Source organism: Centroberyx affinis, unplaced genomic scaffold (genome assembly GCF_046629955.1).
Source record: "Centroberyx affinis isolate AG114_WGS23_722 - 3 ecotype Tasmania unplaced genomic scaffold, CSIRO-AGI_Caff_v1 ptg005108l_1, whole genome shotgun sequence".
NCBI classification, from domain to species: domain Eukaryota; kingdom Metazoa; phylum Chordata; class Actinopteri; order Beryciformes; family Berycidae; genus Centroberyx; species Centroberyx affinis.
Window position 1 is genome coordinate 20,001 of NW_027282529.1, and position 21,248 is coordinate 41,248.

Genomic DNA, 21,248 nt, shown 5'->3' on the forward strand with positions numbered 1-21,248 from the left:
CTGTCTTCACTCTGATTAAGTCTTTTTGAAGTCAGTTGAGCTTATAGCGCTCATATATCACTGAAGGAGTTATTAGTAAAAAAGTTAAAGTTAATAATAGCAGTGATAATAATAATGAAATGTATTTATGTAGTGCATTGACATTAACAACTGTAATAAAGTCCTTTACAAAACAAATTAGTAAGATAAATGAATAAATACAAAAAAAAAAAGGTGTTTAAAAAAGAAACAGACAAAATGTAAGAATACAAATAAAATAAAGGATGCAAAATTTCAACAGGGATAAAACATGACATAAAAAGAACATTCTAAAAAGTTTGAGAAGTGATTTAAAAGATTCAAAGTTAACCCTGGTAACTTCCAAGAAGTAAAAGTGAAGTTACTGTAGTGGGATTAATGGCATTAGTCTGAGTATTGGACCATGGAGCATCACTAATAGTCAACTAAATGGAACAACAAATGTTTCTTTCATTTAAAAAGTGAGTTCAATCATTTAAATCACTTACATTTACTGAGGGAATAGCTGCAGAGGGAGGGAGGAAAATGATCGAAGCAGAGAAAATGGAAATAAGAAAAGTGCAAACTAGATTAAAAGTGAGACCGAACAGCATCTAAACGGGAAGGAGAGGGGCGGGGGAGAGAGAGTGTGATGATGACCGTTACCTTGGCTGCTAATAAGGCTTTTTCCCAGGAGGAATTGTGGGTAATGTAGTAAACAGGCTCAGTCCTTTAAGCTGTGGCCGGTGGGGATCATGCCTGGTTAATCTCCATTAGTGTCCCATTAACTGACTTCTCTGTTTACTGCAAACATCCTCCCCCAAGTCTGTGTGTGTGTGTGTGTGTGTGTGTGTATACATGCGTGTGTTTGTAGGGATGAATTTTCTGTGGGTGTGTATATGCATCCATGCATATGTTGCATGCACAAGATGTGTGCAAAATACATGTGTGTGTGTGTGTGTGTTTGAGTGTGTGTATATGTGTATGTGTGAGTCCCTCCAGCAGCGTGGAGATTGAATTACCCCGGAGATGAGCTGTGTGGTAAATTGTCTTTAATAAAGGGGAGAATTGCTTCTTTTCTCAGGCACCAAATAAAGAAGAGGGAATTAACAAGCTACTGGCTGCTGATGGTGGAACTGTACACAACTGTGTTTGTTACAAACCTTAATCCACTGGCCACTGGTCACCATACAATAGTGATTTAACCTATAGCCAGTTCAAGAAATCTTTTATATTTTCTGTTCTAAACAGCCGGTGTCTGGTTGCTTTTTAATGAGAAATATCCTCTGCTGCACAGAAAGTGATGAGTTTTATGTTTCTGGTTTGTTTGGAATAAACAGAAGAAGAACTGGGTAGTTAGCATGAGCAGCGATAGCCACCATGGCTGAACAGACAAAGAAAAGAGAAACTCAAACTTCATCAACAGAAAATCCAAGGAAAAAGACGTCACAGTGCCGGCCACACTGTTTGATTGACAGGTGATCTCGGTGCGGTGCAGAAACACCACAGCAATGTCCAGTTATTGCCACTTTAATTCAGCCAATTTGATTTTTAGAAGCTTCCAAACAACAGCTGGTCACCCGCCACAGGCGCTGGTGGCTGAAAGTCAATCAGTGTTCGGTTGGTGGCTGGTGGTAATTTCACACCAGATTGTTTCAAAGACAAACAATGTTTCCCTGAAGACACATTACGTCACATTTTCTATAAAGTAGGTGTTTATAGGATTTTATAACATATGACACGATCTATAAGCACCTATAATGATTTATAAGTGATACGCAAATACTAATAATAACACTACTACCACTTCTTCTTCTACTAATACTACCACTTCTATAACTGCAACTATGACTGCTGCTACAAATATTAATACTCATGAAGACAAAGTGATTGACTCCAGTCACAAAGCTGTTTCTGAAGAGAGTAAGCAGTCTATTCTCCTCAGTATTTTATCTTAACCAGGATGGCTGAGCTGGATAAAGATTACTGAGGACACAGGGGAGAAGGTCAGGTCAGGATCTGACCTCAGGCCAGCAGAGATACTGTATGTGTAGGCAAAGATCTAAACCACTACACCGCCTACTGTGGTTCATTGATCCCGCAAATGATTTTAAAAGTCCATTTGAAACCATGCAGCAATGAAATAACAGAGCGTGCCTTTGTATTCTCCCAAGAGGAATGTCTGCTGAAATTATGAGAAAGATCAGTCCGGCCCTGCAAACCCCCCGACGGACTTCAGTTTATTCAATTTTAACAACAAGCAGCTCTATCTGCTCAGAAGAAGAAGGCGTATGTGAAGTTAGATTTAGCTTACTATTCCAGTGTTACGTCTTCAATCAGCAGGAGTGCGGCTCCGCAGCAAGTTAAATTACCACCACGGCTAGAAGTGACATTAAAATAAGAGAGTCGTTTAGTTTAATTCCGCCCTGAAACAGTCCTAATGTTTACAATCAATGTTTTTATCATGTAATGTAATTTAATGTGGTACCAAAACTTAAATCGGTCCCACAGAGTCACTGTCACATCTTGTAAAAAACACAGAGGAAACACCAAGCTCTGACTCATCACACTAATACCACTGGATGTGCAACAAGCAATTAGAAACCCTGAATAGCTTTTCTGTGCTGAACATGAATGAATTTAAAAAGTGATCGCTTGTTCAATGCATATATTAATATCAATTTTGGCTGAATTCTTTATTTCTTTACAATTTTTTGTTTGTTATGTTGCTGATTTCATGACCAAGTCTCTCTCTTGGGAACAAAAAATGCTCAGTTAAGCTTCCTGGTAAAGGTTAAAATAAAGAATAATAATAAAATTTGTGTGATTGAATAAGCTGAACTGAAAATGTTTCAGTGAAAGCAGTAAAAAATGTGGCGGTATTTTTTATTCCCGAGTCCCAAATGTGTTTCATAAGCACTGTGTTAGCATTGGCCACACTGCAACTAAATGACTTGGGGGCAGCCAAGTAGTATATGTGTGTGTGTGTGTGTTTTGGTGTGTGTGTGTGTGTGTGTGTGTGTGTGTGTATTGCTGCCTTTTGGCGCCCACATACTCATGGCCTTGGGGCAAAAGCAACATTGGGATTTATGCCTCTACCAACAGCAGTTCATTAAAGTTGAGTGGCATTTATTAGAATAGAGTGTGAGTGTGTGTGTGTGTGTGTGTGTGTGCGCGTGTGTGTGAGTGTGTGTGTGTGTGTGTGTGTGTGTGTGGGGGGGGGGGGGGTAAAAGGGGATGCCGGTGCTTGTTGATTCCCCCTCAGTTCACAAGGAAATAAAAAAAAAAAAACAAGTGCGGCGGTTATGGCTCCATGCATCTCCTCTTATTTTCCTTCTGTAGGATCTAATCATCTCCTTCTCTTCCTCGTCTTATCTTTCTCTCTCTCTCTCTCTCTCTCTCTCTCTCTCTCTCTCTCTCTCTCTCTGTCTCTCTCCTCTGTCCCTCGCTCATTTTATCTCTATCCATCCGACGACTCCCTCCACCCCTCGCACTCGTCTCCCCGGCTCTATCCATCATCGTAATGGCCTGCTCATCCGAGTCCCTCTGCATCTCTCCTCTCATCATCCCTCTCTTCCTCTCGTCCATCTTCGCCTCTCCTCCATGGGGCTGGATAATCCCCTCTTCCCTCCCTCATTTATCTCTCTTTTCTCTCTCTTTCTCACGTGCTTCTCTTTTTTCTTTGATTCTTTTTTTGTCTTCCTTAACCCATATGTTGTTTCCTGGTTGAAGCGTTGCTGAATGAACCACCAGCAGGTTTTTTTGACTCCTCATGCTAACATTTCTCCACCAGTCTCTGTTACAGATACACCAATTTAGTTTGTTTAATTGGTCTTTTATAATATGGGAATAATATATAAGTAGAAATGTCATCTCTACTAATAGAAACATCAGTATTCACAGCAGCTGACTCACTGTTGTTTCTGTTGATACAAAAAGTTGATGATATCCATTGTGGAGTTGAAAACTTTTTTGTGATTTCAGCTGATTTAAGTGGTCTAACATCTAAGAAATCTCTTCTAGAATGCCCTTTGTCTTTCTTCTTCTTCTTTTTCATTGTTTGAAGACTAGAGAGCACAAGGCTAGAAAGTTTTAGCTCGGGTCATCACTACTCATCATTACTGTGTAAACACAGCAGTGAGTTCACACAGTGGCGACAAGATGGACTCAGGCCAAACTGCAACTGAAGACGCTGTGTCAAGATTTAGGTCTGCTGCTGTGTGGCAGCATTTTGAGAATCCAATTAAGGAAGAAAACTGCAACAACTGACAAGTCAAAGACTGTTTTTAAGTATTGTAGGAGAGCCTTGTCTTACAGGTGACACTAGCAACATGCTGCACCATGTATGACAAAACCACCATGAAAAACTCCTCGTAACTATATGGATAAATGCTGCGTTTGAATCTAAATAGGTTTCAGAGGCCTTAAATACGCAGCTGTTTCTCTCTGCTCTACTTTTCTAGTGAGAAATTCCGCTGGTTGTGCAGATATACACTTTACTATTGCTTTGGGTTTTTTCTTTTTTACTCGTCAGGCTTATTTGGAGATGGAACTGGTCTTAAAGTTTATATGAATTGGCATAAAAATGTCTTCAAAAGTTTTAGATTTAATTTACAGAAGCAAGTAGTCGCCCTGTTTATGGTTTGTACTTTTGTTTTTGTTTTCCCTCAGAAAGAAAAAGTATTTTTTTCAGTCATAATTGCTTTATTCAGATTTTGCTCAAAATATTGCATGTCTGTATCAAACCAAACCATTAGTTGAATGCATCTTGTTTGTTTTTGTTACTTGGCTGCTCTGCTCTGCTATTGCATCGTGCATGGACGAAAAAAAAAAAAAAAAAAGATCAGATCACAGTACAGACAGAATGCAGGAAATGAAAACGTGTATAATACCAGGCGTGAATGCAAGGTTGCGATCAGATTGTTGATTATTCAGATAGCAGATCCAGATCGCATTTTAATACCAGGTGTAAATGAGGTGTCTCTGTCTCCTCTCCTCTCTCTCTCTCTCTCTCTCTCTCTCTCTCTCTCTCTCTCTCTCTCTGTCTGTCTGTCTCTCTGAGTGGTGATGCAGTATTCATCAGAGCAGAACACAGGTTGAATCTGTTTCTCCCTGTGGAACAAATCACTCTCCAGACGCACCCAAGGACAACTACCGCTTCCACTCCTGCTGAGAGGGAGGGGGGAAGGAGGAAATGATGGAGGGAGGGATGAGGGGAAAAAGGAAGGACGGAAGGAAGGAAAGAAGGGAGAAAGAGAGAGAGAGGAATGATAGAAGAAGGTGGGTATATAGAGATTAGCCATGACAGGATTGTGCAAAGGAAAGATGGAAGAAAAAGAGGAGGAAGATGGTGATAGAGGTGGATGGTAGAGAGAGGGATGAAACAGGGGGATCAGAGAAAGAAAGAGAGAGAGAGAAGAAAAAAAAGGGACACGGGCATCAATCTCTCTCTCCCTCTTTCTTTCTCTAAGGTGGATAGATGAATGGATGGATGCGATAACTGGGCTTCTGTGAAATGTCAGGGTGGAAGTTTCCTGAATGTGTTTCAAAACAGAGAGACAGGGATAGAGACAGATAGACAGAGAGACAGACAGAGAAGAGAGAGAGAGAGAGAGGAGAGAGAGAGAAACAGATGCAGAAAAGATGTACGAAAAGGAGAGGGTAACCAAGAGAAATAGACACCAAGAGTGAAAGTGCACGTCCAAATTTCAAATAATGAATTAATTATAGATCTTTACCTCTCCAAACTCAAATCCATTTGCAAATATATTGAAAACCTTCCAACAAATGACAAAATTCCAATACATTAGGAGAGAAAAGGGAGTGTGCCACTACTGCAGCCAAATATGTCTCTGTCAGGGAAACCATAAAATATTTAGATAAATTGATTGACTGTTAATTATAATTAATTAATTAATTAATTCATAATTAATTGCTTTGCTTTGGCAATAAGCACTTTTGTATTTCACGCCAATAAAGCACCTTGAATTGAAACTGAAAGGGAGAGAGATAATTCAGAGAAACAGACAGAAAGACAGTGAGAATGAGTTAGAGAAAAAAAGAAAGAAAGAAAGAAAGAAAAAGAGTTTGAGAAGAAAGAGTATAAAGCAAGGATGCACCAGGGACTTGCCTGTGATCACAGACCTCATTTAAAATCTCGTGTGTTTCAAAATCCTGCTTCCTCATACACATACACTGTCTCCCTATGGAAACATGTGTGCATGTATGTTTAGGTGTTATCCCTGCATACACATGTACTGTATATATTTATACATGATGCGCCAAATATAGAATTCAACACACGTTTCATGGCATCTGTAGTGTAACCAACCAAATTGGTTGCACCTGTTTTCAGAGAGAAATAGCTTGGATAGTTTATGTTGCAGAAATATGAGCAGTGGGTGGGTTGGCAATTATACTTATAAAGGAAGCAAAACAACATTAACTTCAAGCACCCGCATATCCAACTTAGAGAGCACTCCAAGGTTCTTAAGATGATTGCCTGCTAGGCGCAATTTAGACACATAAACCACAAAAGCAACTGGCAGCGAGCTCTGATTATTCTCATCAAAAAGGCCGGAGAATAATCAGCTCTCTTGGAGTCTAAGTGGCTGTGTTGGTGTTCTCAAAACAGTTCAGCCGGTTCTGATGTCGTTACTGCGATGATTACGTTCTGCTGGGTGCTGAGGAGGTTTTGATGGGTTCAGAACGGCTCGCTGTGTGGATGGAAGGATTTTTAGGAATTTCAATACAGACAATGTACTTAGGAATTTGTTTCGTCGTCCGCATTTTTCTTTATTTTTACTATTTTCCACATTTTAGAATAATAGTAAAGACATCAAAACTATGAAATAACACAAAAGGAATTATGCAGTGACCAGAAAAGTGTTAAAAATATCAAAACTATCTTATATTTTAGATTCTTTAAAGTAGCCGCCCTTTGCCTTGACGGAAAGGCAAAAGCTTTGGAAAGAAATTCATACATAAGCATCAACTTCACTATTTATATTTGTCTAAGAAACTAATTTCAAGCATTTAAGCATTTAAGCCTTTAGATCAAAATGGCTTCAAGATAATGAAGACGTATAGCCAGGAGCAGATAGGGCTCCAGTGTCTTAAGGGCTTTTTAAATAAAGGACACACTAGCTGTTCCAGGGATTAAAATATGACCTTACAGTTATGGTATCATATCTGTTTTATTTATTTATTTTCTCAATTTCGATTTTCATGTGGATATCCATCACATTTTGTAACGCATGTGACTAAATGAATTTGTCCTCTCGGGATAACAAAACGTATCTGTATCTTTACCTGTAACCACCAGGTCACCCTGTGGAAGCAATAGGTTCCCCACTGGTTCTCCCACAAGGAAACAGGCACAATGGAGTGTGTGCGGTCAAAATGACATAAATGCGACCAAAACAACACACGTGCACTGGCTGCATTTGGAAGTCACGTGCGAGGTCGCCCACAATCTGAAATTTGAAACAGCATGGATGGCGCTGCAGTTGTGTAATCGTGCCTCCATCCAGGATTGGCTGAACAAATAGGAACCAGAACTACAGGCCAATTCTGATGCGCTTTTGTTTTTTTTTGGTGGTGTTGCTGGGCGATATGTACAGCTGAATTTTCCTACAGTGCCACTAAAGAGGTGGAGGTTTTGAGAAGTGATTGAGAAGTGTGAGAAGCATGAAAGCCAAGATATGTCTTGCTTGCATATGGAGATCACGCATTGCCACAGAAAGCATAAACAAAGCTGTAGGCTCCAGCTGAGTTCACCCAGGGATGAGCCTGTCATTTTAAAGTAAACAATTTCTCTACTGATCTCTGACGATCCAAATCTGGATTTCTCTCAGGAGAATAAATAATGCAAGGGGTATGGTATATCATTGTACTATATCATCAACAGAGATCCCATAAATTCACCTAATCTCCCCTCTAAATATCCTAAAAACAAAGACTCAGTATTTCAAATTAAACATTAATAAGTCAGAGTTATCGCCGCAGGCCGCTGGTTACAAAACATCACAGATGCAATCAACACAAAGTGAAATCACACTCCCGCAAGCAAGTAATAACTACAGCGTGTTTGAATCTAATCTGAATGTGTTCGCAGTTGATACTTCTGGTGTTATGACTCAGAAAACATCAGAAAAAACATCAGCATGCGACTCAGATTCAGCACCACGGACAGCTACCAGACTACCAGACCGGCTCTACAGTCCCAGCAGCTCTGGGGAGCTGACCATGGTGCTGAATGGGAGCCACAGGGAAAGGACTGTATTCACATGGATGAACCTCATGAAGCCTGGAGGCTGTAACGCGTTTGGTCGTGTCTTGGCCTATATTAACTTTAGCAAAAATGCTCCTGGATAGCTTGACAGAGCCAGATGACGACATAGCTGGGATATTCACAATATGCATCTAAAAGTGGGAGTATTTGTTGTGTTCTTTTATCTTTCTATTTCACTTGATTTGAACTGCACTACTTTACTTTTTAAGTCTTTTATCTTGTGGATCTCTTTCCTTTAGTTTTGCACTTTGTAATAGTAAATGTTTTACCTTTACTGTATTTTTTTATTACTCTGTAAAGCACTGAATTGCCTCAGTGTATGAAATGTGCTATACAAATAAAGCTGCCTTGCCTTGCCTTCACATACTGCTTTATTTTACAATAATTTTCTGACAATACAATGCCTGCTCCTCCATAGACTTTGCTTCATAACTAATAACTTGAAAAGTTGGCTTTTTGGGTAGACAAGGTTTCTGTGGGAAGCAAGACACCAATTTCCCACATTTTAAAACAAGTTTAATCCTTGTTCATTGGCTTAGAGCGGCATTATAACACCTTTGATTGTAATGTAAATGATGTTTGTTCACCCCCAGTGTGGAGAGAGGAGACTTACTTGGCACCCTGTTGATGGCTTTGAGAGGCCGCAGCACCCTCACCGTCCTGATGGCAGAGAAGTTGATGTTCTGCAGGTCCAGGGAGTATTCCACCATCCTGGAAAACACACACACACACACACACAAACATGTTAACAATCCAGGTACTTCCACATCCCTAGAGTCTATAAAAGAATATCAAAGAGAACCAAATGAATGAAAACCACCAGCATCAGAAAAAAAAACCAACCACAGTAAAGTCAATGTGTTCAGCATAAAGAAGAACAAATACATCTCAACCTCTGACTTCATCTCGATTTAATTTCCTCCTCCCTCCATGTTTGCTCTTTTAAAAACAGCCTGAACAGAAGCAGCCGGAGCCTCGCGCAGTCGGGGGCCTGTTTTGCCGAGCCTAATATGAATTAATGAGTGTGAATTGATATGCCTAATAAAGAGAGGCATTCACAGAACCAGGGGTCAGTGAGGAGACTTCATAACATTAGCTTCTCCATCTGTGCAAACTGGAAAAAGTGTCTATACTCCACACTGCCGGCTTCCACACGCCGTGAGAGAACACAAACCTGGATTAGTTTGCAGCTGCACATGAATATTAATGTGCTTTGGTATATCACTTTCCAAAACAAAGTTACAAAGCGCTTTACAGGCAGTAAAAGCCAGAGATTCAGGCAATTTGACACGGATGGAAGAAGATGTCAAAGTAAGAGTGAAGAAGTACAGTAGACCTCACGAACCGGACACGTCACCTCTTCCTATTAGCACAGAGCATGACAGCATCAAAGTGTTTTCTGTTCATTTGCAGGCATACGCAAGTGCGAGACGTCGGGGATTAAACCTGCAACCGCTCGACAGATGAAAGCGAAAGCCTTGTGAAGGGGTGGGGATGGGGGGGTGGGGGGGAGGGGAGAGGGGGAGGGGGGGTAAACAAGCTTGAAATAAAGCTAGGTGTGGAATGTGGAATAACGGAGAAAAAAAAGGGAAGCAGAGAGCGAGTGTTTTCCTATCTGACCTATTTCTGGCAAATTATTACAGAGAAAACCTATTGTGCCTGGAGAATGAGAAAGAGAGAGAGAGAGAGAGAGGGAGGGAGGGAGGGAGAGAGAGAGAGAGAGAGAGAGAGAGAGAGAGAGAGAGAGAGAGAGAGAGAGAGAGAGAGAGAGAGAGAGGATGGAAAGTACAGAAAAAGATGGAGAGAGGATGGGGAGGACAGACAGAAAGAGACAGGGAAGAGAGAGAGAGGAGAGCGAGAAACAGATAGAGAGATTACAGGAGACGGAGAAAGAGTGAGAAGGGAGATCAGAAAACCAGCGGAAAGTAAAGCACCAAGGGATGATTAAGTGCGATATAACGATGGCAATAAAGAGAGATTGAGCGAGAGACAGAGAGAGAGAACGAGCCGGAGGGTTTTATCAAGTGTTGGAGATAATTACAACGTGAGGAACAGAGAGAGAGAGAGAGAGAGAGAGAGAGAGAGAGAGAGGAGAGCAATCTGCATATACCTGGCTGAACAGAAGAAAGCTGTTCTTGGGCTGTCAAGAGGGGAGAGAGTTGTCAAAATATGGAAAAGAAAAGTACAAGGAACTGAGGCAAGTTTCAGGTATTCCACACATATTCTACTCTGAGATATTCTCGCACGGCATAATAACAAGCTCATTTCACTGAGAAGTCAGAGAGCCTACCAGGAGATTTTCAAGTGTTTAAAAACCCCTATCCAATTATTCACTCCAGACCTTTTGACCTGTGCATCTGGCTGGGAGGCTTTGAAATAATTTGGGCAGCAAAATAACAGTAAAATGGACAGTAACATAAAAAAAAAAATCCACCCAGCCCCTAGTCTTCCAAAGGGAAGTTTCATAGTTCGAAATGGAATCCTGCAATGTTTGTTGAAAGTTGAAAAAACTTGACTGTGCCCAGGACTCCAAATTCTGCAAAATATCAAAGTTGGAAGGACGTAGGCGCTCCCAAGTTGTACGGGGTTTGAAGTTGGAAGAACTTGACCTCGCCAAAGTTTTGTGAAGTTTCAAAGTTGGAAACCCGCAGCTGTGTTCTGCTTTCACACAGTGGCAAAGGTGAAAACCATGAACAGTTCGCTTCATTCTTTACAGTCCGGTGTCGTGACCAACCCACTGCACATGCTCCAAAGCATCCATCATAGCTTTTAAATACGCTGCCCCTTCTTCCTGGAATAATGTACAGAAGGACCTGAAATTGTCAGAGCTGATTACTAAGGGGGAATTTAAGTTAATTTTAAAGGATCGAGAAAATAGTACTCTTGGTCAATGTGATTGCTCCTAAATTTTCACTGAAATTGTTTTAGAAAATTTTACCTACCTTTATGCATCATAACTTGATTTTTGTCCTTGACCTAGTATTGCATATGAACTGGATACTGTGTTACAGTTGTATTTGTCTGTTTGTATTGTTTGTGTCTATTGCTGTAACAATGTTTACGCTGCTCTCTTGGCCAGGTCACTCTTGAAAAAGAGATTTTAATCTCAATGAGACTTTTACCTGGTTAAATAAAGGATATACGTATGTATATATAGATATATATATCTATATATATATAGGCATCCTGGCTTTTGGACTGTGATGACACATGAGGTAGCTTCATATTTCATGGCTCGCAGAGTTAGATCCACACCTGATATATATATATATATAAAATATATAATCAGTTAGATCCACACCTGATATATAGATATATATATATAATATCAGGTGTGGATAACTCTGTGAGCCATGAAATATGAAGCTACCTCATGTGTCATCACAGTCCAGAAGCCAGGATGCCTGCTGCACCATCCAGACTCATCTAGTCTCATCCAGTCTATTACTGTAACCTTGGCGGTGACAGGAGCCGGCTAAGCCTCCGTTCTGCCACGACTCAGCAGCAACTCCGGCAAAATCGAACAGGTAACACACCAACCATGTAAAGTAAGGTCAGAGTTCGCAGAATACCTGGATACAGAACCATCTCTGTGACCGGTGAGGTTGTTTCCTCGATGCGTGGCTGTGATCTAACCTGACAAGTGGTTTTCCATGGAGGGAGGAGAGCGCAGGCTGGAAACATCATCCACTTCCCCAGTGAGAGACAGAAGAGGAAAAAAAAAAACACCAGGAGACCCAAAATAACCTCGCATTTGGGAGCCAGAGAGAGAGCACAGGGAGGGCGGGGAGGGGTCAGCGTGTGTGTGTGTGTGAGAGTGTGTGTGTGTGTGTGTGTGTGTGAGAGAGTGTGTGTGTGTGTGTGTGTGATAGTTTGACTTGTACCCAGAGGGAAAGGACAGAATGGACTGGACTGAGAGTAAGAGAGAGTAAAATTGCAGTCAGACGTTTCTCCAGCTGCTATTTCAATTACTGTGTTGCATCGGGTGGACAGAGAGTGTTTGTGTGTGTGTGTGACAGAGAGAGTATGTGTGTGTGTGTGTGTGTGTGTGTGTGTGTAGCGGTGGTGGTGGGTGGGGGGTGTAATGGAGGATCTGTCATTTTGGTCAATTTTTTACAGCAATTTGAGATAAGGCAGCTTGTTCTGGCCACACAAACACACACACACACACACACACAGAAAAATGCTGCCCTCACACATACATTAAGCCTCTCACACACATAGGCGCATACACACACACACACACACACACACACACACACAGACAGCACTAATACCTCTGAAACACCACACATTGGGTGAGCAGAGAGACAGACAGATAGCCTCAGTCTTTCTCTCTCTCTCTCTCACACACACACACACGCACACACACACACACACACACGCACTGACGGGCGCACACACACACACACACACACACACACACACACAGTAGAGTAAGTGCTTGGGGGAGTCTCTAGGCTCTCACAAAGCTGTGTCAAATCACAAGACTAAGGCCACAGAGAGTAGCAAGCACGCGCACACACACACACACACACACACACACACACACACACACACACACACTATCCCTCTCTCTCCCATACACACTCACACATTCATACAGTCACATATGCACTCTCCCTCTCTCGCACATGGACACTGTTGAAGAGTGTAGTTATGTAAGCAGTGAACCTACACATACGACACACACTCTTACACACACACACACACACACACACCTAAATGCAGATGCTTTTACACACACACACACACACACACACACACACACACACACACACACACACGCAAGTCAAACTAAATTTAGTGACTGTCTGTGTTTGAGTTGGGACCGCTCTCCAGCCAAACATCTTCATGAATATTTGAAAGGAGAAACTAGATTAGTTTTGTTCCGAGGGACGTTGGAGGGAAAATGTGGATTTTTCCACCAATCCTTAAACTCCCTCCTCTCTCTTTTCTTTTCTGTTTTCTCTCTGCTGTCTTCGGGGAGCAGCTCCGTCTCTGCCGATTTCTATCCCCAAAAGCACTTTCACAAGTTAGCATAATGAAATACTCTCACAGGAGTTGATCCAATCCTAACAGTCTTCATCTCTGGGGGTCGCCCTACTGTTTTTGTTTTGCTTTATTTTGTTTTGTTTGTTTTTTTATGTTGTTGGCCCCTCTGACGACACATGTATTTTAAGGATTTTTTCAGCCCCTTAGCACAAAATGGTTCATCAATATCAGTGACTCAGTCATTACTTTGCCAGTTGCTGAGATTTCTGGCTTTCAAAACTCACTTTCTGGCAAAAAAAAAAACTCCCAACCATTGGAATCACAGTCCAATAATTTGGCTTCAGAACACTTGGATTATGCTGCACAAGCTGTTTGGAGTAATTTCATGGTCATTTTTTTTTTTACCCTTTTTGGAGCTGTAAAGAACCAGTTCCAGGCCACTTTAGTTGTTTTGGGGAAAGCTGACACGGAGCTGTGTGTTAGCTGGATATACAAACTTCACTGGTTTCCACTGACATGAGGATGAGCAAATAATGTCAAAAATGTCATTTTTGGGTGAACTATTCCTTTAACACTTCTTTAAAAAGTAAAGGTGGAGTAGACAAATTTGTTTCAGAACAGGAAACTGGTTATATTGTTGCCTCTCAATGTCAGTAGATTGACATTGAGGCGTTGATAATGAGAGGCAAAAAATAATTTTCTACACATCATGTCTGTTCTTTAATGAGCAGAATCTAATTAATAAAATAATGAAAAAGTTGTATTGTTGTGAAATTTAAACTTTAACTATATCTTCACATCTTAGCTGCAATTTTGTTTTTAGGTTCTTCATCTACCAGTTGCATTTTTTATGATCCTGAGACAACACACTGGCATTTTATAATAAAGCAGACAGATAATGTATAAGCAGTGCTTATGTATTATGCAATATGTCATACGCCAGAGAGAGATCACATTCAAATAAACAGGTCATTAATTAGGTGTATATGTCATCAAAAATGTGCTGTGGGAATATGCAGAGTCTGTACTTGTTAGTGCTTGAAGTTAAGAAATATTTCAACTTTTTAGCTAAAGAGTCCCAAACTTCACCCAGGTTTTCAACAGACTCTAAGCAGCAACAGGAGCCACGTTCAGCATTTTTTACCAAAGCATCTGTCTAGGAGTCTACAAGCTAGGAATAATGCAGGTTGAACTGACTACTGATCTATATCACATGTAATTCCCTCTCTTCCCTATAGCCAAAAGTGATCAAGGAACACAACTCTCCTGGGTCTAGGTTGACTGTTTTAATGTTTTATCTTATTGGATTCTTTATTATTTAATTTATTATTATTATTATTATTATTATTGTTATTATTATTATTATTTTGTTTGCTGCAAAGCACTTTGTAACTCTGCTTTGAAAAGTGCAATAAAAATAAAGTTTCAGGTGAAAAATTCGATGCATCAGTCTCAAACCAAATACATTTATAAAACCTCCATGCTTTGAAGGTTTTATAAATGTATTCGGTTGTTTACCTGCTACAGTGGTTGATAGAGCAGCCAATTTAGCAGCCGCCCTCAAGACCCCATTTTCACCTGGAGTCTTGATTGATCAGGTAGCAATCCGATCACACTTAAGCACATAAAAGTCCAGGTGTAAATGCACCCAAGATGCATTGGGGGAAGATGCACTGGGGGCGGATTAAAAACCAACTGCTTAAACCGGGAGGTGGTTGGAGACGCATTGCGGCCACAATTGGTGTAAAAGTGTAAATTCTAATGCTTCTCCAAGCCACATATGTAATTTCTATACTCCTCCCAAAACATTACATCCCTGACCAGTAAGAGAAATAATGCGTAGGAGTTTTTTTTTTAATTATATGAGCAGAGCTGAGGGAGCAAACACCGCCAGGCTACAGGAGAAAACCTGTACCATCGGTTAGACACGGATGAGACTCACAGCTGGAGTACAAATGAAGCCAGATGTTTACTGTCATTGTGGAACACAGACAGAAAACTAGGCCTACATTCAGACAGAGGAATTTGCATATTGTGAGGGAAAGCACAGCACCCAGCTGCCGAAGATGCACTTTTGAGAACAAATGTAAATGTAATATGGATAAATTGCATCTGAATACAATCTGGATACAAGTCACATGAGATGCCAGGTGTAAATGGGGTCTAAAATGCATGCACAATTTCACACACACACACACACACACACACACACACACACACACACACACACACACACACACACACACACACACACACATACAAGAAGACCCTCACACACACAAACACAAATGCACCCACACAAATGCAATTTTATGGGAAACACTGCATTTATGAACATTACTCCAGCTTACCAGCATTAACATTAAAAGCCCATCTGCTTTAAGACACATTAAGTTAACATATATTAGCAAAGAGCCATTAGGCTGTTGATCCAGCCAATGGATGGTCTCAGAAAACAGAATAACATAGCCAAATAGATACATTTAGCCCATTTCACTGACTGTATACGAGCCTAATAGGCTAGAATAAACTAATATGGTAATTACCAGGCAGCACTAACTGTCTTATTTTATGCCAACAGTCCTGGCCAAACTCCTTCTGGAGAAGACGGCATCAATAATTAAAATTAGATTAATGGACGCAATACATCTTCTGTCCCAGAAGGAGTTTGTAAGGCAGAAGGGCAGACGCACACGCACACACACGCACACACACACACACACACACACATGCACACACACACACGCGCACAGCAACTTACCACATCACCTCCCTCCCTCATCTTTTAGCCTTTCTGTTCCTTTCTAACAACTTTTCCTCCTCACAAACCCCCACCATCTCCCTCTCTCTTTCTCTCTCCCATCTCCTCCTTTTTTACTTTTCTATCTCTCCATCTTTTCCATCTTCATCTTTGTCCTCTCTCCATTCCTCCATCCTCCTGTTTCGCCCTCCTCTGTGTGTGTCTATTTTTCCATTCTCACATTCCCACAGTGTGTGTGGTGTGAGAGCTTTAATGAGCTACTGTTACACCTCCAGCTGGGTACAGATGCTCATACACATGTCCCTGTGTCTGTGTGTGTGTGTGTGTGTGTGTGTGTGTGTGTGTGTTTGTGTGTGTGTGTGTGTGTGTGTGTGTGTGAGTGTGTGTGTGTGTACGTCAGAGATTCAGAGATGAAAGCCAAGCTGTCCAGCTCCAGTGGAAACATTCCCCATCTCTCTTCCCACATGTTCTCACTCCATCTATTCCTGTTAGCCCCTACACACATCACATCTAACTCACTGACTCCAACACATCGCTAGAAATTAAAATACACAGTGGGGATAGATGGTCAGGCAGTACAGTAATACGCTCTGTTCCAACAAACTGGACTGGTTTTGAAGGGATCCCACTTTGTAGACACTGCACCGAGTAAACTGCAGTACAAACGGGGAGAAATAGGTGAGTTTATGTGACAATGAGGTGAGTTGCGGACTGCAGAAGTGCTGATCTGGGTTTCTTACCAATCAGAAAACTGAACTGGAAAAACATCTAATTTACAATACGTCATTTGGCTTTTATCCAAAGATTATTTCATTCAAACTTCCATGGGTACATTCATTTTTAACATAGGCAGCCCCAAGTGGGAACAGAACCTCTAACCCCAACCCATTAAGCTACACAGTCAAAGTGTATCCATCATCAAAGTGAATGTATCATTAGGCCATTTAAATAGATGTAATTTAAATATTCAGTACTCAGGGTGTTCAGTCCTTTAAAGTAATGACCCACAACATTTATAAATAAATGTCTGCTACTTGGATCGCTGATTGGTATAACACAGCAGTGATTCAACCTCTATTCAGGTCATGAAAGCTTTTACATTTGCTGTTCTAAACCCCCGGTGTCTGGTAGCTCTCCTGGGAAACAGGAAGTGATTTGTTTTACATTTCCGGCAGCATGCATTAACAGCAGAATAAACAGAAGAAGAACTGGGTAGTTAGCACGAGAAGTGATAGCCAACATGGCTGAACAGACAAGGAAAAGAGAAACTCAAACTGCACCAACAGAAAATCCAAGCTCCGCCCACACTGTTTGATTGACAGGTGATCTCTGGGAAGTGCGGTGCAGAAACACCACAGCAATGAGCGCCGAGCAAGAAAGATGGAGACAAAAACAAAAAAGAAAGATCTTGCAGATTAACACTTTAGATCTAGATCTGTGGATTCCAGAAACATATACATAGATAGATTTGGGGCTTGCAGCACTATGCTAAGAAGTTGCAGCAACATATTTCTACAACCTGTAGCAACCAAGCAATCTGGGGAACATCATTGTAAAAGAGCAAAGATTGCTTGGCTCTTACTGTACATGGAAGTGTAACTGGAACAACTAAATCACTATTATATGTTATATATGAGTTAGATAAGATTCTGCATTGTGTTTATCGAGGATAATCAGCCATGAATACACATCTGTTGTCAGACAGTTGGTGTCAATATGGATCGATCCCCAGGGTTCATTTATTGTGCGACTTAGTGTCAAAAACTATTCAGTGAGGATCATTAACTCAATCACCTCATACATCATCTGCCAATTAAATCAACTAATTACTGTTAACTATAGTTGTGCATATGCCAGCGCACACAGGGCTAAGTAACGCTAACACTTTAACCCTAACCCTATGTAAAACAAACACACATGTGCATAAACAAATACACAGATTGACACACACACACACACACACACACACACACACACACACACACACACACACACTGCAACCAGTTTTGGGGCTAACACGTTACAGTACTCAGTTTACGTTTTTGTTTTGTTTGTCATGTTAGTTTTTCCATTCTGGTAATTGAGATTAGAATGTTGTTACTTTTATTTGTCTTTCATATTGTTTTATTTTTGTTAGCACAATTGGTAAGTAGTAAAAAAAATCTCAGCCTAAAACACAATAGATAGAAATGAGATTGGCTTACTATTACTAGAAATAGAGCAATATTCTGGCATTGCATTTTAAATCAATGAAGAGCAACACAGAAATAGCTATAGCATGTTTTTGAGGTGGGTAATGCAAAAGTACTCTAACTATTAGTTACTATTAGTGTTACTACTAGTTACTTTTAATAGAGTGACTTTGTAATGCAACTAGTTTCTTTTAAGGTAAGTAACAAAGTAAAGTAACTAAGTAACCTTCTCCAACACTGGTGATAAAGTGTTGCTTCCATCCAGTATTTGATAAAACCACATACGTCTGCAGTTTATATAAATCTCTACCCATCCTCTTGAACATAAAGCCACTTTCCTTTATGTATCTGAGCTGACAGCATTTGTTTCAGTCAAAGGAGAGGAGCGGATTTGATAAATGTGTAAATATAGCTCTGCCAACGCAGATAGGGATCAATTATGGACTCCCATCTGCTCTCCTCACCATAAATCACACAGGACAAGGCTTGGCAGCTCAGAATGTAAGAGGGAGATGGTTGAGATGTATAGGCATATGTTCCAGACATAAGAGACTGCCCACATATACAAACCCAGACGCAGACACATATTCATATTGGATGGAAAGCCCACACATCAGACCACACACACACACACACACACACACACACACACACAGATGAAAGATTTATGTATGTCCACATAAATAAAAGCATATAAAGGACATAAACATTATTAATGCAGTCATATATTGAGTCAGTTACATAAGTGCCTAATTGGCAACCACACTGTTGCATACACACAGGATGAAAACAGTGGCAAGTCGAAAGATAACAGACAGGATCCACTTCATGGGTATAAAGAGCAACGCCTCCTCCATATTGAGCGGCTACCAATGATAGCAGATGCTGAACAATACCTCGCTAACTGCTTCTTCTCTTAGGGAGACCAGCCATCTGAAGACCCCTCACAACTAGCTTGTGCACATGACCCAGGCTGCCAAATATGAAAACTAAAAGTTTACACTTGTAGCCCAGCTGTGAAATGGTCTGCTCCAGCTGCTGATATTTCAGCATCTTGGTTAGAAAGGCTTCCTCTAGGCTATAGTCAAAAGTACAGCCAACCTCTAGAACAAGATTTTCATTGACAACAACAATATCAGGGGTGTTAGCTGTAATATTAGAGAACACTACTGAATCCTCACTACACAGACTGAACATGCTCGGCTTCACAGTAGAATGCTTATAAAGCATTGTAGAAGACCTGAAAATAGATATGATATATTTTGATATCAAATCCACTATTCTGTATACATGGCAACCATTTAAGATGTGAGACGTGGTTTCAGCTATCTGTTCGTGACCATGGTGTTTACAGTGAGGAGCATGACTGTCAGGAAGCCAGATGGAAAGATTAAGCTTAGTTGGTAAAACCTGTAATCTTGCTTTTATAGTGAACATGAGAATGCTCTTATCTATAGGTACACTTTTAAACACTGTGTGGGAGACAGAGTGATCTGCAACAGGGAGACATGCTAGCTTCACTTGAAGTTTTAACTCAGTCCAGCGTTGCCGTTGTCTCTGTTGTTGCGCCCTCAAGAGGCGACCTCGGGCATTTGTTAGTGAGTCGCTCTCATAGAGATACTGGGGTCAGATATAACCTCCTCCGAGACATTCACTGCCTCGGAGTTAGACCCTACCCACTCCAGAGTGACTTTTGCCCAGCCAAATAGGTCGTTCAAGTCAGGCCAGTCCAACCACACACCGAAGCCAGGGGAGTGACTGTCCAGCTTTCCACTGGGTTTGCTCTTGAAGCCCAGGAAACTAGGATCTGACTCACGTGCCAAGGGGACCTTGCGCCTCTGTAGGTCCAGGAACAGAGAAGCTCTAGCAAGCTTTCTGACACAGCGATCATCACTGTTAAGCATATTTAATAGATGGCAGAGCCTCATAGCAATATATGATCATTCAAAGTTAGGATCCCCCAGTCAACCCTCCCGTTTACTGTGGAATATGACATTGCGTGTAGTATATGTATTTAAGCCAGCCCACTGTCGTACCAAACATACAGCTTTATCATTCAAGTGGCATGATAAGTGGCAGGGGCGATGCATTTATTAGATCAAGTCTGGTGGAATACTCAGATATGATTTCATCGACTTGTTCTTTCCATTTACTTGCTACATTGAATTTATGACCAAGATATGTCTCATGCCGTGAGTAAACTCTCAGTGACTTATTACTGATTGTGAATACAGGTATTGAATCTGACTTGTATCTTGAATGGTACCAGCGGTTTCTCCCACTCCGCCTTTCATAGAAAACTGCACATTTGGAATCTTTAACCTCTAATCCTGACAACTCCAAAAAGGAGTCAGTTCTGGAGAGCATGTTGTTAATAACAGCCTCTTGATGAGAGGATATCTGGACATCATCGGTGTACCCCTGAACGGGGTTAGGGAAATGACACGCACTTAGCCACTTTAACCATTGATTGCTAGCACAAAGTTAACTGCAGTCCATGGACAGCCAGTCTTAATGCCTACTTGGAGAGGGATTGGATCTGTGAGCTGTTTACCACAAATAACCTGTATAAATGAACCATAATAAACATCTTTAACAATGTCAATATAAACCTGAGGTAGATGTATTTCCTCAAGAGCTTTTAACATGACATTACAAATGCATCACGCAAGTCCAGAAAAACAGTATAGAATCTACAAGACTCGTGCTTAAAGTCATCAGTTCCTGTTTTGAGACAAAACATATGTCCATTCATGCCTTGCCTATTGATGTAAGCCTTTTGCTTGGGAGATAAGATGTTTGCATCCACAAGCCATGGGAGAATTCGGGCAAGAATGCATTTCATGAACTCCTTATAGATGGTGGGTAAAAGGGATATGTCTGTCCAGGTTGATGGATTGTCCGGGATATTGTCTTTTTTGGGGATTCTGATAGATAGATTATTTATTGTCCTCTTAGAGGAAAGCCAGTGGAGCCAGTCACAAAAATACGGAGCCCGGGAGTGGCCATT

The 21,248-nt window shown here is 41.0% G+C and overlaps 1 protein-coding gene across 1 annotated transcript in view; it reads right to left on the reverse strand.

The window, feature by feature from the left end:
- Window positions 1–21,248, reverse strand: part of LOC139666752 (voltage-dependent T-type calcium channel subunit alpha-1I-like) — a gene marked incomplete at both ends in the record, with an annotated part of 53,951 nt that overhangs the window by 15,701 nt on the left and 17,002 nt on the right. The window contains one exon of the mRNA XM_071546070.1: window positions 8,904–9,001. Coding sequence (XP_071402171.1) covers window positions 8,904–9,001 — 98 coding nt within the window. The remainder of the gene's footprint in view (window positions 1–8,903; window positions 9,002–21,248) is intronic.